We start from the raw sequence: 20,017 nt of genomic DNA, 5'->3' as shown, positions 1-20,017 counted from the left end.
GTACTATAAGAAGGGGCTGTGTCCCCATGAAAATGTTCTGCTTTTGGATCCTGCCAGAGGGGGCTGTTGCTGCTGCTGGGGCCAGGAGGACCGCCACTTAGGGAGTCTCCCTGCCTGGAGACCCAGTGTGCTGGCGCTGGCCCAGCCTTGCCCCCCTGCCTGCCTCCAGCCCCTGCTGGAGCCTTGTCCTGTCCTCCAGTGCTGGGGAGCACTGAGGACTTCTTTGCCTGCAGCCTGAGAGCGCTGCTCTCTGCCCTTCAGCGCTGGGAGCGCTGAAATCGTCTGCCTAGCGCTTGGAAGCGCTGGATTTTGCCCCTAGCGCTGTGAGCGCTGTACTGTGTCCTGGAGGCGCTTGGGAGCGCCTGCCCTTCGTTGCTAGCGCTGCTAGCGCTTGGTGTGCACAGCCGGTGCCCCCCCGGCATCCGATCACCCCGTGTGGCGAGTTGGCGGCGCGGGTGCCACCCCGCTCATTGCCGCGTTTATTGTGCCCAGGTCCGTTTGGTTATCGATCTACGAGGGAGCCCACTCCTCGGATCATCTGGGAAGCCGCCTGCCTGCCTAAAAGCGAGCCGCCGCGCTGCCCGCGGCGACCCGGAAGTGATTGGGAGTCCGTCCAATCACCGAGCGGCCCGGGAGAAGCCGACCGGAAGTCCCGCCTCCGTTGCCGAGCCGGGAAGAGAGAAGCTACCGGCCGGATCCCCGAGGCTCCCCGAGGGGAGAGGAGAGCCCCGGGACCAGCGGGAGAGACCCGCCTCCGCTGGAGACCAGCCGGTGAGTGTGGCCGTTCTGGAGGGAGGGGCGCCGGGACACATTGTCGGTGTCCGCCCCCCCCCCTGCCGCCCTCGGCAGCGCGACCTCGCGCCCACGTGTTTAGAGCCTGAGAGAGGCTCTGGGGGTATTTTCTGTTGGCAAGCCTGGCGAGGCTCGATTGCCGGCACCGCGTCCCGAGCCTAAGAGAGGCTCCAACGAGTGGGAGCGTTCCCGTTGAGCCACGAGGTGCCCCGGGGGCACCAGTTGAGTTAGAGCCCAGCGAGGCTCTTGGCAAACTTCATCCCTTTGGGTCCCCAGAGCGAGGGACCCCACAGCCCAGCGAGGCTGCACCTTTTGTTGCTGGAGCCCTGAGAGGCTCAGCAGCCCCCTTACTTGTGTAAGAGAGCCTGAGAGAGGCTCACCAGTGCCACGGTGGTGGTTCTTCGAGCCCAGAGAGGCTCCAACGTTGCCCTAACTTCCCCTGCTCCAGTTGCCCAGCACTTTGTGGGCAACTGCCACGTTTAGGCCCTGACATTGGGACACCGGGACAGTCGCAGGTGGTGACTTGTGAGTGGGGCGCAATGGTATTTTCTCTGCACCTCTGAATGTATTGATTATGCGTCATGTGCCTTTACACCTCTGAATGTTAATGCATCATGTGTTTTGCCTTTATACCCCTACAGGTAGTGTGACATGTAGGTGGTTGTTTTCTCCCTAGTACAGGTGGTGCTAGTGAGGCCCTGTTACCAGTGATTACTGGTTGTGTGCTCTATTTTTATATTGTGTGCTACACTGATTTTACTTTCTAAAGTGCTATTTCTGAAAGTATTATTTCTAAAAGTGCTGATACCCCTGACAGTGGTCCAAGTGGCCCTGTCCTGTGCAATATCCCTTGTAAATACCGCCCGTGCCGGTTGGCACAGTGTAACAAGATGTGTGTTTTATCTGATGTATATTTATTATAATACAAAGGCTATTTTTATATAACCTTGTGTGGAGTTTCCTTTGTGGTGGGCCTTTGGTTGTTGTTGCTGGGGTGCGTGCGCAAATACTTAACTTACATCGCCTCCAAGTTTAGCCTTGCTGCTCGCGCCACGTTACCTAGAGGGTGAGTAGGGGTTATCTTGGCGTGTAACTCCCTTGCCCTGACTTGGGTGTGGTGGTCTCTGACTGACTTTGGCGAAAGCCCTGGCCAGCCGGGGATCCTATTGCCAACAGTATGTAACTGGAATCTGCATATTAAATCTTTACATAAAACCTTGAAATGAAAATCCTCGTCTGCCATGCTTAAGAGAATGTCTCAGCCTTATTGTATGGATACGCCTAACAAGAAAGAGTGATGGTTCCAGTCGGGAGCACCAAAGCTTGTCTCGCGACCACACTGCTCCCCGTCCCAAACATTAGCGCACCCCACGAGACAGAACTTAAGACAGATTTGTGCTCTGACAGTTATAAGGAGGATATGAGCACCTTTGAATGTCTTCTTGCACACAGTGGAGAACGAAATGCAAGTAGATGGTAGATTTTGTTGCACACCGTGAGAAGGAGAGGATATGGGAGCATTTTAATGTCTTCTTGCACATAGTGGAGAAATACCGATGCAAGTGTACTGTAAGTTTTGTTGCACACAGTAAGGCTGGAAGGGTATTGTTGCTGTGCACACAATGGACTACAAAAGATGCAGGTACCTGGGTATGTTCTGATGCGCACTGTGAGATGGGAAGGTTATTAGTGCATCTTAATGTCTTCTTGCGCATAGTAGGGAACAAGGAATGAATGTGCAATGCAGGTTTTGTGGCATAATAAGGCTGAAATGGTATTGGTCCCCTGCAACACCTTGTACATGGTGAAGTACAAGAGATGCAGTTGCAAAGGAGTCTTTGTTGCACATGGTGAGTCAATGAAGGTATGGGTGCCTTATAATGTCTTCCTGCACACAGTGCAGTACATGCGATGCAGTCCCATAGTAGTTTTTATTTTACACCGTGAAGCAGAGAAGGTATGGGTGCCTTGTACTGTCATCTTTCACATACAGGAGTACAAAAGATGCGAGTACATGTGAGTTTTTGTTGCACATCGTGAGACAGGAAGGGGATGGGTGCCCTGTAATGTCAACTTGCACACAGTGGGTACAAGAGATGCGGGTGCATAAACAATTTTGTTGCACACCATAAGGAAGTGAAGGTATGGGTACTATGTAATGGCTTCTTGCACACAGGGCAGTACAACAGATGCGGCTGCATAGGAGTTTTTGTTGCGCGCAGTGAGGTAGGGAGGGTATGGGGACATTTTAATGTCTTCTTGCACATAGTGGAGAACAAGAGAAATCAGTGCGGAGGAGGTTTTGTTGCACACAGTGAGGAAGTGAAGGTATGAGTGCCTTGCAATGTCTTGCACACAGTGGAGTACACAAGATGTGTGTGCGTGGTGGTTTTTCTTTCACATCGTGAGACAGAGAATGGGTCTCTTGAAATGTTTTGCTCATTGCGGAGTAGAACGGATGCATGGACGTTTTTGTTGCACACAGCTGGGCAGCGAGGGTTTGAGTGGAAGGTAATGTATTCTTGCACCCAGTGGAGTACAAGAGGTGCAGGTGCATGGTAGTTTTGTGTTGCACCAGATGAGACAGCGAGCCATGGGTGCCTTGTAATGGTTTCTTGCACAGTACACCAGATGTGGGTGCATGGACGTTTTTGTTGCACACAGCTGGGCAGCGAGGGTTTGAGTGGAATGTAATGTCTTCTTGCACCCAGTGGAGTACAAGAGGTGCAGGTGCATGGTAGTTTTGTGTTGCACCAGATGAGACAGCGAGCCATGGGTGCCTTGTAATGGTTTCTTGCACAGTACACCAGATGTGGGTGCATGGACGTTTTTGTTGCACACAGCTGGGCAGCGAGGGTTTGAGTGGAATGTAATGTCTTCTTGCACCCAGTGGAGTACAAGAGGTGCAGGTGCATGGTAGTTTTGTGTTGCACCAGATGAGACAGCGAGCCATGGGTGCCTTGTAATGGTTTCTTGCACAGTACACCAGATGTGGGTGCATGGACGTTTTTGTTGCACACAGCTGGGCAGCGAGGGTTTGAGTGGAAGGTAATGTCTTCTTGCACCCAGTGGAGTACAAGAGGTGAAGGTGCATGGTAGTTTTGTGTTGCACCAGATGAGACAGCAAACCATGGGTGCCTTGTAATGGTTTCTTGCACAGTACACCAGATGTGGGTGCATGGACGTTTCTGTTGCACACAGCTGGGCAGCGAGGGTTTGAGTGGAATGTAATGTCTTCTTGCACCCAGTGGAGTACAAGAGGTGCAGGTGCATGGTAGTTTTGTGTTGCACCAGATGAGACAGCGAGCCATGGGTGCCTTGTAATGGTTTCTTGCACAGTACACCAGATGTGGGTGCATGGACGTTTTTGTTGCACACAGCTGGGCAGCAAGGGTTTGAGTGGAATGTAATGTCTTCTTGCACCCAGTGGAGTACAAGAGGTGCAGGTGCATGGTAGTTTTGTGTTGCACCAGATGAGACAGCGAGCCATGGGTGCCTTGTAATGGTTTCTTGCACAGTACACCAGATGTGGGTGCATGGACGTTTCTGTTGCACACAGCTGGGCAGCGAGGGTTTGAGTGGAATGTAATGTCTTCTTGCACCCAGTGGAGTACAAGAGGTGCAGGTGCATGGTAGTTTTGTGTTGCACCAGATGAGACAGCGAGCCATGGGTGCCTTGTAATGGTTTCTTGCACAGTACACCAGATGTGGGTGCATGGACGTTTCTGTTGCACACAGCTGGGCAGCGAGGGTTTGAGTGGAATGTAATGTCTTCTTGCACTCAGTGGAGTACAAGAGGTGCAGGTGCATGGTAGTTTTGTGTTGCACTAGATGAGACAGCGAGCTATGGGTGCCTTGTAATGGTTTCTTGCACACAGTACACAGATGTGGGTGCATGGACGTTTCTGTTGCACACAGCTGGACAGCTAGGGTTTGTGTGGAATGTAATGTCTTCTTGCCCCCAGTGGAGTACACCAGATGTGGGTGCATGGACATTTTTGTTGACATGGTGAGACTGTGAGGATAAGCGTGCCTTGTAATGTATTCTTGTACACAGTTGTCGTTGCCCACAGAAGTGAGAAAGATGGCTGCTCTGGTTGGACCGCGGGCAGGCTCCATGGTGGTGACGCGCCGCAGGTGCGCACAGCCCAGCTCCTGATCCTCCATGTTCTTCCGGGTTCGTGAACGAACTCCTCAGTAGGAGACCATGCTCCGGGCAGGAAAGGGGAGGTGCTGGTTTCCATGGCAACAGAGAGGAAAGAGCACTAGCAGGAGGGGCGCGAGGGAAGCTTATGCTCCTGGAACTGAAGGCTGTCAGTTGCAGGGCCAGTTTTTTTGATGCTCATTTGAAGCATCTTGCAGGGTCACTTCACAGGATTCAGGCAGAGCCTCTGCCTGGGGCTCGGCGCTTGGCCTGAGCTCACAGAACACTGCGAGGCTGTGACAAGGATTTCGATTTATCAGGAGAAAGCTTTTACATTTTATTTGTATTTATTCTTTTTTGTCAGGAGGCAAAATATATTTATTTGTATTCAGAAATTCTGATTCTATTACTGGGCCTGGAATACTCAGAAGTGAAAGCATTTTCCCAGTTAACGCAGGAACAAATGCATTTATTAAACAGATCAACAGCTAAAACAATCATGTTCACACAGTGGCTCGAACGTGGAGCTACGCCGGTTACACAAGACTATAGCAGAATACTGAGGACGTACTTCAAGTAACTGCAATTTATTTCAAAATATGTTCTAAAAACGTCTCTAGCGAGAAGTCAGCTGGTTTATGGCATTAAGTCAGAAACTAGCCTTGCAAAGTATCTTTGGGGAAAAGTTGTTAATTTCTCGATTAAAGAAGTCTGAGGGTGACTAATTTAAGAATTAGGGGAGTGAGAAATTACAGTGTTTCTCTCCCAAACGTTGCATAATGTGCAAATTTCACAAAGGGTTCTGATTGTGTATTTTCACTTTAAAATAGTAACTTTAACATCCTTCTAATTTTTTTAAAGGAACACATCTATACTCTTTCAAATGAAACAGTATTAAGGTTAACTCAACAGTGTTGTCAAACATGTACCCCTGTCCTGAGTGCCCCAGCTCCATAGACATCTGAGCCTCTGGTACTGACTTATGGCCATAGGTGAACACACATCATGCGTGTGCACCATGAACTAGCCCTGTCTCATGGTAATGGTGTCTTGCTAGACTGGAAGGGGTGTATCAAGTGCTACCCTCATAGTAGTGGTGGGCTACCGCCCTTAGCAGTGATTACATGATATGAGTGGGTAGTGGCAGCTAGCCCATTTTGTGTTTCATAAGTCAGTGGTGTCAAAATGCCTTTTTACCAGTGCCAATGGAGTAGTGCTTCTGGCCACTTATTTAAAGTTCAGCTGTTGTGTTATTAACTCACCCTTGGCCTATATGATGGTTGTATGTAGCACTGGGCAGCACGTGATACTTGCATGTACATGCTGTGTTGTATGTGTGCTTATGAGTGGTACTTAACATGGATGACTGTTGATCCTATTCTGGAAGTCTTGGACCTGGAAAGACTAAGTAAAGGTGAGGACTGCACCCCAGACAGGAGTTGGGGATTGCTGACATTCCCGAGGGCTCGGTGGGAAGAAGGAAGAAGGAGGAAGGGGATCGGAGAATCCTCTGTGCACAAAAGGTCTGCTTGATTCAAGGAAGAGTTGCTGGTCATGGGACATGGGCTGAATGTCAAGGGTGATGGTGGGTCTGAAAAGGATAGCACTGTAGGACCAGGATCTCATAGTAGAGAAGTCTTAGGCCTTGAACCATTGTGAACCATATTTGAGTGGAGGCGGACAGCCAGGTGGGATCCTCAAGTACTCCCTCTGCCTGTGGATCAATTGGAATTGCAGATGAACCTGTAGTGGCAGACTGTCCCTATGGCAAAGGACAACAGAGAGAAGAAGGCACTTCACAGGATGCAACAGGCACAACATGAATTTTAAAGGACCAGACCCTAACTCACATCTAAGTGTAGATAAGGACTAGAAAAGCTAGCGCATGAGTCCCACAAGCTGTTCAACAGAATAGAAAGAAGGTGCCCAAGGCTTTGAGTTGCTGCAACCAGGACTGGGGACCAAAGTCTGCTACTCTCCCTCCTAAGTGAGGGGCCATCACCTAGGCAGTCAAGACCACTTGCCCTGAGCTTAGAGCACCATCCTTCTCCCTACCAAAACCAGCAGACCTGTGAGGAGGAGGAGACTGCCTTGAAGCAGATATAGAAAGTGGAGAACCTATCTAATGGATCTTGGTGAGCAAAGTGTGAGATATCCAGTGTGGTTGGCACAGCTGACAGAGTGCAGGTCATCTGTCACTCTTGGTGAAAGTCACATGGCATGCAGGGGCTGCCATGACGCGTATGGCCATAGCCCTTGCTTCAGTAAGTTGGATACCCCCATATGTCAGATGGGGCCACTGTTAAATTTAGAGCAGGCTCCCTGGAACATCGTTTCAAGATGATCCCTCGCAAAGGATCAAGCAAGACAGGCCTGACCAAGAGACCCATGGCAACACTCATCAAAGGGTCAGTAAGACGTGGAGGAGAAGTCCAGCACCATCAAAGGCCATCTGGAGACTGAGGTAGTATCGAAGCATCAGCCAGAGGAGATTACAAGACACTGCAACCCTCCCACATCATTCCTCAGTCATTCATCAATCAATGAATCAATCCATCAATCAGTAATCTTATAAAGCGTGAACTACTCACCCGTGAGGGTCTCAAGGCACTGATGAACTTCATGAACTTGCTGGCTACCCCGGGTTGGGTATGATTATTGTAGGCCATCATACCTTCCTGAGACTTGCAAGAACGTGGCATATAGTGCTGCTCAAATTAACTCTTAAAGTCATATCCAAGAAAGAAGTGACTCAAAACAGATGAACTCACCAAAGAACAAAAATGTATTTCCACTACAACGTTTTGGCTTCTGTTTTCTTCAGGTAGTACAAGAATGTTTGCCCAGTGGCTGTACATCTGAAACTGCTGAATTTTCAAAAAGAATCACCAGTGAGGATTCAATTTTTAATGTGGAATCAATGTAGTCTGAAGATCTCTCGAAATATGCAGTAATCAGATGGTGTTGTCAGTTATGATAAGTCCATGTGGAGGCAGTGAATTTAAATGGTACATACAGACAATTTCTCTGGCGTCCAGTACTTCTTCCTTAGAGACATGGTCAAAGGGGAAAATCGTTAATGCTATTAGCAAATCAAATGGTCCCAAGGGTTAAACTGATAGGCTCCAGTCTGGTCACCACTGTGTAGTCAAAGTTAGGATCAGGTTTCTATGTGAAATAGATTTTTTGGTTTGCTAATAACTTTGGCATAGTTTGCCGAATCTTCATAAAACGTGTCACAAAAAAGGTTAGGACAACTTAGCATCTTCCTGGAAAGTTTCAGAGTGATCCATCAAGTGGGGGCCAAGAAAAAAGAGGGGGTCCCAGAGCACATTTCCCCCAAACAATTTTCCACAGGGAAATTAAATGTGATACACCAAAAATGGCTGAACAAAATCACAAAAAAATTTGCATAAAGCTAGATCTTGGTCAGGAAAGTGTGCTTGTCTGATTTGGTGTACATTTGTTCTGTACTTTCTGAGAAATAAAAGTTGAAAATGTATGTATATATAAAGAGGCAGTACATCTGATTAGCTGGGGCAGTACCCATTGATGCTACCACAGTACAGCAAGGACTAAACATGTGATCTAATTGCCTGGCTGCAACATGAAGATACATTTCTGGATGCCATTTTATGACTCAGGGGCTCAGTCTTCATGTTGTAAAAAAAAGAAATAAAAAATCGAAATACAGAGGAGGGATATCCTGACAGGGCCCCTGGCCCAAGTGAGGAAGGGGTCCCCTTGTAGTCAAATTAAAAATATTTTATTTGCTGCGTAGCAGTACCACAGAACTACCAAGCCACTCAGTGCGGCTTTCGGTAGTATTGCAGTGGCTTGAAAATTAAAAGGGGTGAGGATCTTGAGGTGCTGCTGATGGAGCAAGGTGGCAAAACAAAATTTTGTGGACCCCTTGTAAAGTCAATGTTCCATAACGTTAACATTTATTAATGGTGTTAAGATGCACATATATGAACGCGTGGGAATACTAATTTTGCCTGCATGAAGCAATATAATTAACTAATTTGTATTGTTTTTGTGTTGTGAACTAATGCACAGCTTAAAAATAAATAAACGCAATATGAATGTGCTTATTGTACACGTTATTGTGCTGAAAAGTTGTCGGATATGTAAGTATAAACGCATTTATGTGGCTTACTTGCTAGGTAACAACTAACAGGGAAACATTAGTACGGTGGGAGGTAAACAGAAGGGCTTTAGTTCCATATTTAACATGAATTTGTGTAAGTTTCTATGATAGTTCCAAAAGAGGCCTCTGAGGCCTAACAAAACATGGCTGCTCTGGTAAACTGTGAGCAAGTGCTGGTCTGCGCATGCATGCCCAAAGCCTGCCAGCGAGAGTGAGCTGCCTGTGCTCGGATGGGAAGTTCAAGGCTACCTTGCCCTGGAAGTCAGGATGGTTGCCAAGGCGTGGACAGTCGAGTGTTCTAAACGTGGGAAAGTATTGCGACGTTGCAAGTCAAGGAAGTGACCAGGCCAAAGACTGTCCTAAACAATACCCCTTTATTAATTTGCTGATTCACCGTGAATATGATGTTGTAATGGTGAGGAGATGCTCACCCATCACAAATTTGTCCAATCAGAACCCGAATTGAGGATGTTAGATACTTTTTAAATAGATTAAGTTAGGAAATTAGTCCATAAAAAACCCTGATTTTGCTTGGAGGGTGTCGCTTTTTCGATTTCCTCTCGAAGTGCTGTCGGATTGCAGATCGATTCCTGGATGTAAGATACTTTGATTTATTTCTTGTTTGCTTTGCAGGATTGAAGGATAAGATGAGGGCGTTAGTTAGGGATGTTAGGAGAGAATGAGTTTGGAACTATCTATTCTTTGCTAAACTTTTAACTGATTTTCTAAATAAATGACTATTTTCTGAGCTCTAAATAAAATGATCATTCTGAAATTAAGTTTTACTCAATAACGAATTAATTAATGCATAAATGTCAGACATATTAAAGTTTTACTTTTAATAAAATTAGGAAAATGGAATATTAAAGCTGGTCTTGTAATTTTTCCTACGCCTGATTTTCTTTCTAGCAGATCCATTATCCACTATGGTGGTGTGTCTGAATAAAATTCGTATTTGTTAAAACCATGGTAAATCGCATAAAACTATAGGTGTAAATAATATTTGCTTAAATAGGTTTAGACACTCCGCCAAATGTTACAGCATTACTCCTTTGTGTTTCACCAAAATCCTTGAAGCCAAATTAAGTGAACAGAGTAAATGTGCAGTGTTATGGGCCCCACTGACGAATGAGTGTGTGTTCTGAGGTTTCAGGGAAATGGTAAGTGCTGATTAGAAATGATTTTTGGAGTCCCGCTGTAGCACTGCAAGACTATCGGGGTTGGCCAGCAACAGGGTCTTGACCTCCTGTGGGGAGCTGGCTGCAGGCCAGGCTCTGCGATGGACCCCAAACTGCACATGGCGGGAGGCCGTGTATGGCGGGGGGTTGGCAGCCTGCAGGATAAGAACTCATCACCTACCCCTAACACACAGACTGACAGACTCCTCCTGTGGGGCAGAATCACATTGGTTTTATTGGATGTGTAGTGGGGGGAACCAGTCCTGAACACAGCAGCGTCTTAAAAACAGAATGGCAAATATGAGAATAGAAGATTCCTCCAGTTCCCAGGTGTCAGTTCAGTTATGCAAGTTATGGCATAAATTGGCAGATACAAGAAAAGACCTACTTCCAATGGGCCTTAATGTAGAATCCGGACAAATTACGAGTGACTCCTGTTGCTAAAATATTCATTTTTACAGATCCAGAAGTGGCAAGAAGCTTTGTGAAGAGAATGAAGGTTGAATGATATGTGCACACTACTGTTGTCTCTGCCTGCTGTGTAGCTTGAACACAACTTAATAGCATGAAATGTGTGCTGAGGAAGAGAGACTCAGCGGATCTTAATGTTACCAGCGAGATAAGGGCCCTTTCTTCATGGTCTTCTTGCTGCATCGTTTAGCTTTTCCTACCCATGTTTTGTCCCAATAGAAGAGAAATAGCAATTCAATCTTTGAGTATTTTTTTAGAGTACTTATAGAAAATGCTGGTAGTAAATGCAGAGTTTTATATGACGTTCATGTAATCAGTATCTGGGTAAGAGGTATGGAAGTGTTGTAGTAGATGGACAGATCTTTGAGTTCCTCAAGTAAGCATGGATTTAAATTGAAGAATAAATAGGCCTCAAATGGGTCATTATGCCCTTCCCTCCCTCAACAATGGTAATTAATACCATTACACTCTGTGAGTCTGCGTCTATGGGTATGTCGTAACCAGAGCCAGGATAGAAGGGGTTAAATCCATCAAATCACACTTTAGTCATAAATACCTGAACCTGCATTAATTACTAAATATACTCTAATAACATCTTATTGGGTCACATTTATTTTCAGTAACTATATATTTTAGTAGCTTTCTTGAGGTGTGTGTATGATGTGCCCCATCCCACATTACCATTCTAGAGGTCTGTGCTGTGAGCTCATGCATTTATTGTTGTGTTGCACTTTATTTAATGCCAGGCACTGTTACAATACAGTAATTGTCTTGAAAATGTGTTACTTGTATATCCTGTGTCCCTGTGTATGTTTGTGCAGTGAAGCCAAGCTCACAACTTTATGTGTTAACAATCTCTCTCTCCCTGTGATGATCATAAGCAGTGACAGTTGTAGTGAAGTCCAGGATGAATCTCTATCACTGTATCTGTGATGGTCCTGAGCTCTGGGAAGTCTGGGTGAAGCTCCTCGTGTATCTCTGTATCTGTAAAGGCCCTGGAGGCTAGAAGCTCATTTGTGAAACTCTGGATGAAGTTCGGTATCCCTGGATCTGCGATAAAAAAAAAGCTCTGAAAGCTCTAGCGACGTTCAAGGTGAATCTCTATCACTGTATCTGTGATGGTCCTGAGCTCTGGGAAGTCTGGGTGAAGTTCCTCGTGTATCTCTGTATCTGTAAAGGCCCTGGAGGCTAGAAGCTCATTTGTGAAACTCTGGATGAAGTTCGGTATCCCTGGATCTGCGATAATAAAAAGCTCTGAAAGCTCTAGCGACGTTCAAGGTGAATCTCTATCACTGTATCTGTGATGGTCCTGAGCTCTGGGAAGTCTGGGTGAAGCTCCTCGTGTATCTCTGTATCTGTAAAGGCCCTGGAGGCTAGAAGCTCATTTGTGAAACTCTGGATGAAGTTGGGTATCCCTGTATCTGCGATAATAAAAAGCTCTGAAAGCTCTAGTGACGTTCAAGGTGAATCCCTAAGACTGTATCTGCAAATGCTCGGAGCTCTGGAAGTTCTGGGTGAAGGTCTAGGTAAATGTCTTTCTCTCTCTGTAAGTGTGAAAGCCCAGACTCCTAAAGCTTAGTCGTGAATCTCTGTATCCCTGTATCTATGATGATTATAAGCTCTAGTGAAGTCCCTATCACTGCATCTATGATGTCGCTGATTTACTGGATCTGTGAAGGCCCTGGACTCTAGAAGTTCATTGGTGAAATTCTGGATGAATCTCTGTATCCCTGTATCTATGATAACCCTGAGCTCTGAAAGCTCCAGTGACATTCTTGGTGAATCTCTATCACTGTATCGTTGATGGCCCTGAGCTCTGGAAGCTCTCGGTGAAGTACAAGGAGAATCTCTTTCTTCTGTACAAATGAAGGCCCGGTCTCTTGAAGCTCAGTGGTGAAACTCTGGATAAAGCTCTCTGTCCCTGTGTTGGAAATGGGATCCCCGGCTGGCCAGGGCTTTCGCCAAAGTCAGTCAGAGACCACCACACCCAAGTCAGGGCAAGGGAGTTACACGCCAAGATAACCCCTACTCACCCTCTAGGTAACGTGGCGCGAGCAGCAAGGCTAAACTTGGAGGCGATGTAGGTTAAGTATTTGCGCACGCACCCCAGCAACAACAACCAAAGGCCCACCACAAAGGAAACTCCACACAAGGTTATATAAAAATAGCCTTTGTATTACACCAAAACACATTAGATAAAACACACACTTTACAATGTGCCAGAGGCACGGGCAGAATTTACAAGGGATTATTTACAGGACAGGGCCACCTGGACCACTGTCAGGAATCAGAAGTAGCACTTTCAGAAATAGCACTTAGTACATAGAATATAGCACAAAATAGCACACAACCAGTATCTACTGGTAACCAGGACCTCACTAGCACCACCTGTACTAGGGAGAAAACAACCACCTATGTATTACAATACCTGTAGGGGTGTAAGCACATGATGCAATGCATAACATTCATTCAGAGGTGTAAGGGGGAAAACACATGATGCATCAAAATACATTCAGAGGTGTAAGCAATAACAATTGCGCCAATCTCACAAGTCACCACCTGTGACTGTCCATGTGTCCCAATGTCAGGGCCTAAACGGAGCAGCTGCCCACGAAGTGCTGGGCAGCTGTGTGAGACAATACTGGGGCCAACGTGGGAGCCTCGCTGGGCTCGGTGCCCCAGAACAAAGATGTGCCCCCTAGAGCCTCTCTGGGCTCTGAATACACAGGTGCAGCCTCACTGGGCTGTGGGGGTCCCTCACGGGGGACCCGGGACACTGGGAGTGCCTCAAGCCTCTCTTAGGCTCAAGCACAAATGCGGGCGTGTTGGAGTCCCCCTCCTGGGGACTCTAAGCACAAGGAAATGCCCCCTGAGCCCTCTTAGGGCTTTAGACCACACTGGCTGCCAAGAGCCTCGCAGGCTCTCAAGAATCACAGGCGCGAGGTCGCGCTAAGGAGAGGGGGCGGAGCGGACACCGGCAATGTGTCCCGACGCCCCCCTCTCCCCTTTCCAAGCTGCAGCTTTCCTCTGCCCGGCGGCTCTTCACGGGAGCTCCCGCTCCTCAGGGGCTCCCTTCCCACACTTCTCCCTCTTGTGGGCGGCGGGGCTCTCCTCTCCGCAACGGGGCCCCGCCGGCACCTTCCCGCCGCCTCTCCTCGCTGCTGGGCTCTCCTCTCCGGCGGCGAGGCGGGACTTCCGGTTGCTTCCCCCCGGGGCCGCGCACGGATTGGCCGGCCGGCCCTTCACTTCCGGGTCACCGCGGGCAGCGCGGCGGCCCGATTTAGGCAGGCAGGCGGGGGATGAACTCACCGAGGGGTGGCCTCCCTCGAGGCAACTTCAAATCAAAAACAGCGGCAATGTCCCGGGCAGGGTGGGCACCTGCCAGGGGACTCCTCAATCAGCAAAAGCGGCGTGGGCAGCCGCGGAAGGACAACAACAGCGCTCCCAGCGCTCAGCTGACAAGCAAAGCGCTTCTAAGCGCCAGGGCCGCAAATAAAGCGCTTCCAACGCTTCAGGGGTAAGAGAAAGCGCTCTCAAGCGCTAAGGGCCACAAGGAAGCGCTTCCAAGCGCTAGAGGCAAAGTTCAGGCCCCAAAGTCCTTGTAGGCAGGCAGGGGGCAAGGCTGGGCTCAGAGCCAGCACACTGGGTCTCCAGGCAGGGAGACAGTCCAAGTGGCGGTCCTCTGGCCCAGCAGCAGCAGCAGCCCCCTCAGGATCCTGGAAGAGAACAACTTCAGTGGGGACACAGCCCCATTTTTATACAGTGCATTCCTTTGTTCAAGGGTGCAGAGTGGGGGCGGAACCAGTCGCAGCTGGTTCTTGAGTACTCTGTTTACCTCAACCACCCTCTCTATTCACTGGCAGGGCTTGGGTCATTAGACACACCACAGGGGGGCGGAGCCAGCATTGTGTGGGGAAAACCCAGCCCATCCAGGACACAGGTACACTCCTCCCACACATCACTCATGCTAATCTCCCACTCACCACCGGGCAGACCCATCCAGACTTCCTGGAGCCTGGCATGCCAGCCAGCTCCAGCCAATCACACGCCAGCACCCTCACAGCACATGTACAGCCATGTCTAGAAATGGCGCTTCGCTACTAGACACATACATGCTGCATACACCGTTGCGCAGCATTCACTCACACGAGTTCACACATACCAGACTCAAGCCTGTACACCCCACGCATCAGGAACTACCAGGGACACATACATTCCCCATGCATTCCTATGGGCGGGCAGGCCTAGCTCAGCACATGCACTCAGAGTGCGCACGCACTTTCCACTGGGACACAGTGAAAGTGCGCAGAATCCCAAAAATCAACATTGCCAGGTCACCATTTAAAGCAAAAAGTCTAGGGGTGAACCTGCCCTAAGGGCCAAAGTCCAACACCCTGTATCTGTGATGATCATAAGGTCTGAAAGCTCTAATGAAGCCCTGGGTGAATCTCTGTCACTGTATCTGTCCTGTGCCTGCACTCTGGAAGCTCTGGGTGAAATTTCAGATGCATCTCTTACTTTTTGTATCTTGAAGGTCCTGGGCTCCCGGAGCTCAGCGGTGAGACTCTGGCTGAAGCTCTGTATCCCTGTATCTGTGATAACCCTGAGCTCTGAAAGGTCTGGCTTAATCTGTATCTGTGAAGGGCCAGTGCTCTGGAAGCTCAGCTGTGAACCTCTTCTTGAAGCTCTGGGTAAAGAGATATGTCTGTGAAGAACCTAGCTCTGTGAGCTCTGCATATGTGGATCACTGTATCTGATAAACGCCCTATTTAATATATTGATTTATATTATTCTATAGCGCCGCTGAGCCAGGCAGCATTAGAGCGCTTTCCAATTCATCTGAAGACATTTGAGAACATTACTGTACAGAAGACCGGAGATTAAAAGAAGGGTAGGACATTTAAGGTTAAGATGCCAAGAAACAAGAAAAATAGCTGTAAGAAAGGCAAGAAGAGAGTTGTATCCAGGGGGAAACAGGGATAACAAAGAAAGAGACCACAACTGACCCTGCTGGGGGAGGGGTGGAGTTTAACAACATCACAACATGATCATTGATAGCGGGGGCTGTCTCTATACAGAGTCTTCCGCGGTCTGTCTCCACCACACACTGCCCTCTGTAAACTCAGCCTGAACCTCTGTTTCTTAATTTTTCTGCATCTGTGAAGAGGGTTGGATTGGCCTGTAGGGCAATCAGACAGTGCCCGGTGGGTTCGCCTCACAGACCAGCGTGTGGGCTATGTTTTTAGCAGCTCGTGAGTCTGTTTTATGGCCAAGTGGGACGGTTTTTACTATTGATTTCCCTGATAGTACCACAAACGTTGCCTGCATCAAACACAGATGTATGCAGCTTCCCATACTTTGCAAAATACTCACAGAGCATGTCTTTACAAGTTCAAAACTGGCCTGCTGTGCAAAGGTGGGCCGCCTTTTCAGCTATCTGGTACAGTAATGGGGAGGCCTCTTTTATTTTGGTGCCCGGGCCTATTTTATGTCCCGAACCGGCCCTGTCTGTGAAGGCCCTTAGCTGTGAAAGTTCAGCTGTGGAACTCTACTGCGGTGCTTTGCAGTGGCCACGAGTACTTACAGTTCTCCTGGTAGGCGTCTCCTTCCTCGGCAGTGGCTAATCAGACTGAGTACTATCGACCACAATGCTCGGCTTCTCTCGAGGTGGAACACTCTTCGACACGAAGCTGTTGAGAGTTTTCTCCTGGAATGTACAAATAACAGAACTGAGAAGTGTAACCTTATAGGGTTTTCAACAGGCGCGCTCTCCTAACGTTCCCATTCATCCACTCATCAAACAGAGCTGTCATCTTTAATAAATGAAATGCATAAAACACTTCGAGCTAGGGGTGTGCAGAGCAACACTGATAGCCCTAGGGGATGCAGAGAACAAGCACCTGCAGCCCCTGTGGATTCAGAAAACGACCATGTGTGGCCCCAGGGGATGCAGAGAACAAGCACCTGCAGCCCCTGTGGATTCAGAAAACGACCATGTGTGGCCCCAGGGGATGCAGAGAACAAGCACCTGCAGCCCCTGTGGATTCAGAAAACGACCATGTGTGGCCCCAGGGGATGCAGAGAACAAGCACTCACCGCCCCTGGGGATTCAGAAAACGACCATGTGTGGCCCCAGGGGATGCAGAGAACAAGCACCTGCAGCCCCTGGGGGTTCTGAAAACGACCATGTGTGGCCCCAGGGGATGCAGAGAACAAGCACCTGCAGCCCCTGGGGATTCAGAAAACGACCATGTGTGGCCCCAGGGGATGCAGAGAACAAGCACCTGCAGCCCCTGGGGATTCAGAATACGACCATGTGTGGCCCCAGGGGATGCAGAGAACAAGCACTTGCAGTCCCTGTGGATTCAGAAAACGACCATGTGTGGCCCCAGGGGATGCAGAGAACAAGCACTTGCAGCCCCTGTGGATTCAGAAAACGACCATGTGTGGCCCCAGGGGATGCAGAGAACAAGCACTCGCAGCCCCTGTGGATTCAGAAAACGACCATGTGTGGCCCCAGGGGATGCAGAGAACAAGCACTCGCCGCCCCTGGTGATTCAGAAAACGACCATGTGTGGCCCCAGGGGATGCAGAGAACAAGCACCTGCAGCCCCTGTGGATTCAGAAATCGACCATGTGTGGCCCCAGGGGATGCAGAGAACAAGCACCTGCAGCCCCTGTGGATTCAGAAAACGACCATGTGTGGCCCCAGGGGATGCAGAGAACAAGCACCTGCAGCCCCTGTGGATTCAGAATACGACCATGTGTGGCCCCAGGGGATGCAGAGAACAAGCACTTGCTGCCCCAGGAATGGACAGCTACTCACAGCCCTGGGGGGTCAGAGAACAAGCAATCATAGACCAAGCATATACAGAAAACAAGCGCTGACTGAAGAAGGCAAACATGTCACAGAGATTGCTGGCAACGTATTGGGAAGGTAGCATTTCCTTTTAAAAAGTGGTTGAGCTGGGCTCACGTATTATAACAAATAAAGTAAACCACCTATATGCCTTGGAGTTACGTGACTTCATAAAGGAACAGTTTCCATATAAAAGCAAGTTGCTCCAACGCAAATATCCAAGAACTGGTCTTTGAATAGTAAATGAAGCTAGTCCTAAACTAACTGGGAGTTGGGATGGAATTTGTCATTAAATGCAGGGCAACATTCTTCAAATAACAGGATTATGTAAAGTAAAGATTTTAAAATTAATATTTTGAAATCAGCCATTTTGCTAAAAGATGTTTTTGCAGTCTGTGCTTTCACATGGAATCAAAAAACCGTGAGTGCTAATATCTTGACTGTACATCAATACCTCTCTACAAAAATGTCAACCTAAGAGACTACAAAAGCACATGACATCAATCACCTAGCAAAATCTTTCGTTAAAGTCCTCCTGAAAGTAGCACATGAGAGTGTCTCATCGGTCTAATCTGCATAGACTGCTTTCTGTCAAAAGAACTGTATTTTTACAAATGTATTTAGGTTTTGTTAGGCGTAAGCCAGGGCATAGAGCATCAGAGTGCTATACAGAAAAGACCAGCATGGCGAGGAACACATAAAACCCAGACACAAACGACAGTGTGGAAATAGTACCACCTAGAGAGGAAAATACAGGAAATTAATAATAATTATCATAGCAAGAAATTACAGTGTCTTTATGATACAGACGTACATCGAGGTCATTAATGTTCTGGGTGCAATCCTAATGCAGTGGTAGTATGCAATTATACTGTCATCCTGACGTAGAGGTATGGAAGAGTTAATGATCCTGGATTGCAAGATATGAAACAAATCAGCATTTCAAAGAAAAATCACGGAAATAATGTAGAGAGAGACGTAGGAGGAGAAGCTTAGACAGAGGCGTGGGGAGGCTAGGAGAGGAACCCTGGTAGCGCAGTTACATCAGGCCGGAAGACATCCTAGTGGAGAGGCGACCACTGACTAGTGCTACTATTTAATACCAAGTAGGAAGCAGCCAGGCAAAACTCGGAGGGGGGAAATCCAAATTCTGAGGGCATGGCCAGAGAAGAATGATGTCAGAGTGTGCCCTTCTTGAACCTGGGGATTCTGGAATGAGCTGCCTAGGACAAAAGGACAATTTGCATGTATTCATGAAGACTCCAGACAAAGTTGCGTTTTTGCAAAACAGAGGCACTGTCAATTGTTATCATTTATTCCATAGGGCAAGACAATAGGTTTTGAGTATCAGTGTGCGTCACAATATTAAGTACCTGTCAGAAAGTGGGTTATTGGCAGGGGTAAGTATGCACTTACCACTGGCAATGAGGCCACCAACCCAGTATAAGGTCCAGTAAAGGTCTCAGTAAATAAGTAATTGCTCAACCCCTGGTAGCTGACAACGAGCAGTCAGGCCTAACTTAGGGGACAGGTATGTAAAGCACTTAAAAACACCAATACATAAAATAAGTAAGGCACAGCACACAATAAAAATCCCCCATCAATTTATAACAATAGGAAATATTTTAAATCTTTAAAATGACACCAAATGGCAAAAATCAAATGCAGGGAACTGGAGATATGAAGTTTAAAAGATTAACCACTTTATAGTGCTTAAAAATATATAACGCCACTCTTGGCAAGGATAAAGTCAAAGTTTGAGGCCAACCGCGATGGAGCCCTGGTCTGATACACTAAGCGGGAGACCTCGGTCAAACTTTTACCTACACACTTAGAAGCTTTTCTGGATCTTTTTCTGTCGCGGTCAATTGACCATCCACAGCAGGCTAGATTCAGAGAGGGTTCACCGGCTTTACTTTCTTTGAGACTCTGGTCAAATCCTAGAAGTTTGGAGCTCCGGAGCTTTTTAGCAAGACGAACAAGAAATCCGGGTAGCGGTTGAAGGTAGTCGGTTGTCTCTTGGCATCAGGTCGGTCACCTCATGCAGCTTTTTCACAAAAGTTCTAATCTTCAGGAGGTACTTCCTGAAGGTCTCCTTTGTAGGTTTAAAGTGCCCATAACACCAACTCAAAGGTCTGGAATCTCCTAGATAGTGTCTGGGATGTCTGGACTACCATTCCTACAATGTACCTAGCCTAATCCTTAACAGTCTGCTGGATGAAATTCTGTATGGGACTCTAGGTAGAAATGATGTAGGTGGGCTCCGTTAACCAGAAACTAGCAGGGAGTCCACTCCCTAATCCTTCTTAGGATAAGGTAGAGTCCCCACTGCTGAAGTTCCAGATTGTGCAGCAGGCGCAATCAGTCAGAGTGCAGGCCTTTGAGTGCAAATCCAGATTCCAGCAGGGCAGTACTTTTTCTCC

General features: G+C 47.8%; 1 protein-coding gene across 1 annotated transcript in view; it reads right to left on the bottom strand.

Moving 5' to 3' along the window:
- The window catches only part of SYT3 (synaptotagmin 3), a 384,737-nt gene that overhangs the window by 63,851 nt on the left and 300,869 nt on the right, over positions 1-20,017 (bottom strand). The window contains exon 10 of the mRNA XM_078655302.1: positions 16,320-16,442. Within this exon, the coding sequence (XP_078511428.1) occupies positions 16,356-16,442 (87 nt within the window). The 3' untranslated portion in view covers positions 16,320-16,355. The remainder of the gene's footprint in view (positions 1-16,319; positions 16,443-20,017) is intronic.

The sequence above is a fragment of the Lissotriton helveticus genome, chromosome 7, assembly GCF_964261635.1.
Source record: "Lissotriton helveticus chromosome 7, aLisHel1.1, whole genome shotgun sequence".
Lineage (NCBI taxonomy): Eukaryota > Metazoa > Chordata > Amphibia > Caudata > Salamandridae > Lissotriton > Lissotriton helveticus.
The sequence above is the reverse complement of the archived record's forward strand: the minus strand, read 5'-3'. Positions and strand labels throughout refer to the sequence as shown.